This window comes from Morone saxatilis, unplaced genomic scaffold (genome assembly GCF_004916995.1).
Source record: "Morone saxatilis isolate NCDOM2014 unplaced genomic scaffold, NCSU_SB_2.0 Contig14, whole genome shotgun sequence".
Lineage (NCBI taxonomy): Eukaryota > Metazoa > Chordata > Actinopteri > Moronidae > Morone > Morone saxatilis.
This window is the reverse complement of record NW_023339696.1, coordinates 22,921,897-22,928,290: the sequence shown is the minus strand read 5'-3', so window position 1 is coordinate 22,928,290 and position 6,394 is coordinate 22,921,897. Positions and strand designations below refer to the sequence as shown.

Below are 6,394 nucleotides of genomic sequence, written 5' to 3'. Positions count from 1 at the left end.
TCTCTCTCTCTGTCTGTCTGTCATTCATTGGCTGTAATCTGTGCTCAGTGGCTCGAGCTGGTGTTGGGCTGGCTGAGTAAAGTGTTTGCGAGCGAGGCGGATGAAGAGAGTCCGGTACCCGCTCCCGGCGTTCCCAGCACTCCCCAGCCGTTCCCGGCACTCCCGGCGTTCCCAGCATGCAAGGCAACCAGCCGGCCAGCTCCGTCCTGAAGCAGTGGAGGTGCCACATGCACCAGTTCTTCTGCCGGATCTACGTCAACATGAGGATCGAGGAGCTCTTCAGCATCATCAGAGGTTTTCAGAACGATCCGTTTCTGTTTCTCTTAACCAGAAACTGGAATTATATCATTTTATATTTTATATTATATATATATTTTTAATTATTTTAATTCCTGTGATTGTTTTCAGATTTCCCAGAGTCTAAAGCTGCTATTGAAGATCTGAAGTTTTGTCTGGAGCGAACCAACCAGCGACAGCAGCTCCTCACTTCACTCAAATCTGCCTTTGAGAGCCGCCTGCTGCACCCAGGTCAGTCGGTCGCATTAACAACCAGAACTGGACCCGAACCTGTAACTGTTCAGGTTCAGGTTCACAGAGGGAGTCAGGAAAATGAAAATCCACACAGCAGAACAGGAAGGTGAGTTTTAATGATCCCGTCTTCGTCCTCAGGAGTTCACACCTCCGACATCCTCACCGTTTACATCTCGGCCATCAAGGCCCTCAGAGAGCTGGACCCATCCATGGTCATCCTGCAGGTCGCCTGCCAACCGATCCGCAAGTACCTCAGGTGAGACATCACATTATAACAATCAGCTGTTCCTGGCTTTATCAATACAGAGTTCAGCTGCTATTTAACAGCAGAAACACCTTAAAAGATGAAATAAACAATAAAATGTGATGAATTTGACCCACAAGAGAAACAAAGTCTGTGGTGTGTTTAAGGACTCGGGAGGACACGGTGAGGCAGATCGTAGCCGGACTCACCGGAGACGCCGAGGGCTGCACGGACCTGGCCTCCGAGCTGTCCAGAGGAGACCCGGTCACTCTGGAGATGCAGGACAGCGACGAAGAAGGCAACGACCCAGAGGACTGGACGCCAGACCCGACCGACGCCGTCCCCGGTCAGTGAACGCACCGTTCATTATCTCTGCTGCTCGTGTCCGTCGTCCACTGACTCTCCTGACGGTTGAATGTTTTTCAGATAAAATGGGCTCCAAACGTCGTTCGTCAGACATCATCAGCCTGCTGGTCAGCATCTACGGCAGCAAGGACATCTTCATCGACGAGTACCGAGCGGTGCTGGCCGACCGGCTGCTGCACCAGCTCAACTACAACACTGCCAGGTACACCGAGCCCTGAGGGAAGGAGTCAATCGGCTGTTTTTATCAGGTTTACCTGCGTTTAAAAAGAAAAACCTATAAATACGCACTGATTTTGGTGTAAAAAGAGTGAACTATGACCTGTGGGTAATTTACGAGTTGCAAACGACACCGATATAACACAGTGGCAGGTAGAGCTTTATTCACCAATCAGTTTACGCTGTTGTGTTTGTGATTGTAGCGACGTGTCCAAAATGTCCTGGTCTGATGTTCTTCATCCAGTTTCGTCCTCTGTTTTGTGTTTGAAGGGAAATCCGTAACGTGGAGCTGCTGAAGCTCCGCTTTGGGGAGTCTCACATGCATTACTGCGAGGTCATGTTAAAGGTAAACCGTGTCACTGTGACTGGAGAATGTAGCACCATAATCACCCGCCAGCCGCACTCACACCTTCCTCTCCTCCTCTTCCTCTCCTCCTCTTCCTCTCCTCCTCTTCCTCTCCCAGGACATGGCCGACTCCCGGAGGATCAACAGCAACATCCGCGAGGAGGAGTCGAGGCTGAGCGAGGAGGAGCAGCCGCCGCTGTCCCTGTCCTCCATCATCCTGTCCTCCGAGTTCTGGCCGCCGCTGAAGGAGGAGAAGCTGGAGCTCCCTCCGCTCGTGTGCCAGGCCATGGAGGCGTACACACACCGCTACGAGAAGCTCAAGGTGGCGTTCGCCTGCCGACAACGTGCAGCTGTTTTCTGAGTGAATGTTGGTGTGAGGACAGATGTGTTAACAGCAGTTTGTCCTCCGTGTTTCAGGCCATGAGGACGCTGAGCTGGAAGCCTCACCTGGGCTCGGTCACTCTGGACGTGGAGCTGGAGGACCGCACCCTCTCCAACCTCACCGTCTCCCCCATCCACGCCGCCATCATCCTCCACTTCCAGGAGAAAAGTACGAGCTCTCGTTTCAAACTGACTCTGTTGGTCGTCTTCTGCATACAGTGGGATTGTTCTTCTGGCAGCGCTCATTAAACTGTTTCTAAACCTTTTGTTAGATTAAAAAATGATCAGAAATGAAGATAATTTAATTTACATGCATTTATTTAAACAGAGGACTGTCACTGTCCAACATATACTGTATGACCCTGTGGTAGCAGAGAGCAAAGAAAGAAAACATTCATTCACACCATCGAGGTTTTACTTCATTTAAAATGTCAGAAATGGATTCAGCATCTCCAAAAAACCCCCAAACCCCCCAAACCCCTCCAGTATCATCCAACATATACAAGTTAATGACGTTAAACAGAAGGAGTCTTTCTTTGTCAGGTTCCTGGACTCTGGAGGAGCTGAGCGTGAAGCTGGGCGCCCCGAAGGAGCTGGTGCACAGGAAGCTGGCTCTGTGGCACGCAGCACGGCGTGCTGAGGGAGGAGGCGGGCGGGCGCTACTACGTGGTGGAGACGGGCTCGTCCAAAGAGAAGCTGGAGAGAGGAGTGATGCTGATCGACAGCGACGAGGAGAGAGACTCCAACACCACCACCCAGTCGGAGCAGAGGGAGGAGAAGCTGCAGGTGGAGACCACACACACACACACACACACACACACACACAACACACACACACACCACACACACACTACACACACCATCACACACACAGAGACCACACACAGAGATCACACAGAAGACAATGATCAGACAGACAGACAGATCACACACACACATCACACACACACACACCACAAGAGACACACACAGAGACAGCACACAGAGACACACACAGAGACACCACAGAGACACACACAGACAGGACAAACATGACAGACACCACACACACACACACACAGAAGACAGACACACACACACACACACACACACACAGACAGACAAGAACAAGACAGACACACACACACAAGAACACAGACACACAGACAGACACACACACACAGTAAACAACAACAACCTGCAGAAGCATCCTAACGCTGGTTCTGTCCCTGCAGCTGTTCTGGGCCTACATCCAGGCCATGCTCACCAACCTGGACAGCATGGCGCTGGACCGCATCCACTCCATGCTCCGGATGTTCGTCGCCACGGGACCCGTCGTCACGGAGATGGACGTCAATGAGCTGGAGGCGTTCCTGCAGAGGAAGGTCAGGGAGCATCAGCTGACGGTGTCCGCAGGCGTCTACAGACTCCCCAAATCCAACTGACGGAGGACACACAGCTGGAGTGGGACGCTGCGTTCAGGTGCTGTGGGAGAAGGCAGCTCTCCTCAGCTTTTAGAAAAGGAATAGAATTTTCACCAGCGTGTCAAAACTTCTTCCAGCATCGTTTTATGAAGACTATTCCTCTGAACGCTATGGTTTTTCAAAATAAAAGCGTTTCCACCCCTCTAAAGGATCGGTGCAGGTGGAAATGAAGTCGGTGTGAAGGTTATTGGCGTTGAACACTTTGTATTATAATTATAAAAAGCTCTTTAATGTCTCGTGTGTGTTTGTCTGAACTGAATCAACCAGGAACTTGTAACATTTTACTGATTTTAACTGTTTTTCCACATAAGATGAGATGTTCCTTTAAAGAATCCTTTAAAACTCAGATAACGAACGGCTGATAAGAGTCGAGTCTTGAGTAACACGCTTCACTTCAACTCCCACATCAAGTTCAGAGTTGATTCTCTATTCTTATCGTTTTAATCTTTTGGCTCCGGAAGACGAGTTACAGTAGAAACATTCCTGTTACACCTCCACACAGTTCAGTACCAGCTTCAACCAGCAGGTGGCAGACTTCAGATTTGGTTTGCTCAGTGCTGGAACGTAACTACACAAACACTGCACTTGTATTTCTATTTTACTCTACTTTTTACTTCTCAACATTTCAGAAGTAAATATATCTGACAGCTGGAGTGTTCAGATGAATATTTTATAATAAACATTAAGCAGCATTGGAAATACAGACCAACTTTCACAGGGAATCTTAAAATATTGTCTTTAATAATCTGAATTTTAGGCCTTAAATTTGATTAATTATGTTTCAGTCTTGCTGTTAAATGTGTTTTTAGGTCAAATTTGTATTGATTATGCATTCTCTACAACCAATACTGATTTTTCTACTAAATTGCCTTCATAAACATCTTCAAGCTGCAGAAACCGTTTCCAGAGAAATACGAGCAGTCAGGATGATTTAAACTGGTTTTAAACTCGTGTTTTACAGCAAACTGTTGATAAAAGAAAACTCAAATACATGTTCAATCATTATTCCCCCCGAAGCAAACAATAACTGGATTTATTGCTTTATTTGGATTTGGACACATTTGCTAGGCAACAGATTTACATAAAAAAAAAACAACATACTATTGACGTGAATATTTTGGGCTGTCACACACACTGTAGTCGGGGATTACTGGCCTCATAAGGCGAACAGACGTCGGACTGCACTCCAAACACCAGTTAATGATTTTAAAGTTACAGTTTAGTCACAAATGCAACCGCTTCCCTTTCAGTACGACACCTTTACTCTATGAAGACAAAAACAAATGGGCACATAACAGTGGTTCACTAGTGGAGAGTTAAAGGACCAGACTGGTGTTTTTGTACGTTTCAGCTCATTTAAACCATCACGCTCTCACAGCAGATTGAATGTATTTAATCAACCTTACAGGCGGGGAAATTGCAGGATGTTCTGTGATGGATTGTCTCGAGCCAGATGTTACGTCTAAGTTAAATCTGGATGGAAGAAATAGACATTTCAACAGGATGGCGCTACAGAAGACAGGTTTTAAGACTTCTTGTGTTCAAGTGGAAAGGTTGGACCATATTTATGAGGATTGTATGAACATCCACTCCACACTTTGTCAATCTGGGCTCCAACTTCCTGGAAACTACATTTAAATGTCTTCAATCCAACTGATTTTGTGTCTCGGACAAAACAAGACATCTGACGTACGTATTCACTGTTTCCTGATGTTTCATAGACGAAAGCGATTAATCGAGAAAACAATCAGCAGATTAATAGATTACGAAAAGAACTGTTAGTTGCAGTCCTAACACAAACATTAATAATTCATCCATTCTTAGAAACTTAGAGACAATCGTTGGGCTTAAAGGTCAGGAACTCAGTAAAAGTTAATGCTCCTCTCAGTAGCACGAATACAGACAGAAAATCTCATTTTAATCTGGTCGGTCAGTCCAGAGATGTTAACTTCTCCATCCTCCCGGCCAGCACGCTTTAAAGGACCAGTGTGTAGGATTTAGTGGCATCTAGTGGTGACATTGCAACTCCCTCGCTTCATCCTCCACTTCCAAGCACAAAGGAGAAACTACGGTGGCTGCCAAATGTGCAAAAACTGGGATTAACCCGATCTAGAGTCAGTGTTTGGTTTGTCTGCTCCGGGCCACTGTAGAAACAAACCGCTCCGTAGATAAAAACGGCTCATTTGAAGGTAATAAAAAACAATGATTCTCATGTTCAGCTGATTATACACGAATGAAAACATAGCTATGACTATTATTAAATAGCTCCTCCTCACTGTTACACACTGGACCTTTAAATGTGACTTTTAGTAAACGCGCCAGAAACGTCCTAAAAACACCAGAATGATCCATGAAGTCATGTGACCTCCAGGCTGCTACAGGCAGTCAGTGCTGACAGACTGTAGATCCCTCCGCCTCCAGTCAGACTGACCTGCTGCGCCGTAATGTGGCGCAGTAAATAGTGAACGCAGTTTCAAACATTCGCGTCTGCGCTCTGACACACTTTCTCCTCCTAAGGCACGGGGTTTCCCAATCTTTGAATGCTTTTTGTTGTGGAAGCAATGAGCGGTAGGTGGCTTTGTTGCTCTCAGCAGCACTTCTTCCCTCTCTTCCTGCGGTCGCGGTCTCTCTGGGAGTTAATGTTGACCGTGTCCTTCTCGCGCTCTCGCTCCCTCTCGGCTCGGTTCTGGCTCTGCTTCTTGGCCCGGAGCACCATGTGTGTGAAGGCCATGAACATCTGAAAACGACAGAACAATAATCTGTCACTATTTAAACAACTGATTAATCATTTAAAAGGTTAAATATGAGATTTCAAACGTTAATGTATCAGCTAACATTATATTCTCT

At 46.7% G+C, this 6,394-nt stretch overlaps 2 protein-coding genes across 2 annotated transcripts in view; one reads left to right on the top strand and one right to left on the bottom strand.

Annotated features, from left to right (window-relative positions):
* anapc2 (anaphase promoting complex subunit 2) overlaps nt 1-3,884 on the top strand; it is a 5,717-nt gene extending 1,833 nt beyond the window's left edge. Inside the window, 12 exon segments of the mRNA XM_035654507.1 lie at nt 49-136; nt 139-294; nt 409-528; nt 670-787; nt 943-1,121; nt 1,202-1,343; nt 1,628-1,703; nt 1,822-2,025; nt 2,121-2,253; nt 2,628-2,707; nt 2,709-2,870; nt 3,299-3,884. Of these exon segments, the coding sequence (XP_035510400.1) occupies nt 49-136; nt 139-294; nt 409-528; nt 670-787; nt 943-1,121; nt 1,202-1,343; nt 1,628-1,703; nt 1,822-2,025; nt 2,121-2,253; nt 2,628-2,707; nt 2,709-2,870; nt 3,299-3,508 (1,668 nt within the window). The 3' untranslated portion in view covers nt 3,509-3,884.
* Nucleotides 3,885-4,545: 661 nt separating this feature from the next.
* The window catches only part of si:dkey-16l2.16 (ras-related protein Rab-35), a 9,546-nt gene continuing 7,697 nt past the window's right edge, over nt 4,546-6,394 (bottom strand). Inside the window, 1 exon segment of the mRNA XM_035654511.1 lies at nt 4,546-6,284. Within this exon segment, the coding sequence (XP_035510404.1) occupies nt 6,135-6,284 (150 nt within the window). The 3' untranslated portion in view covers nt 4,546-6,134.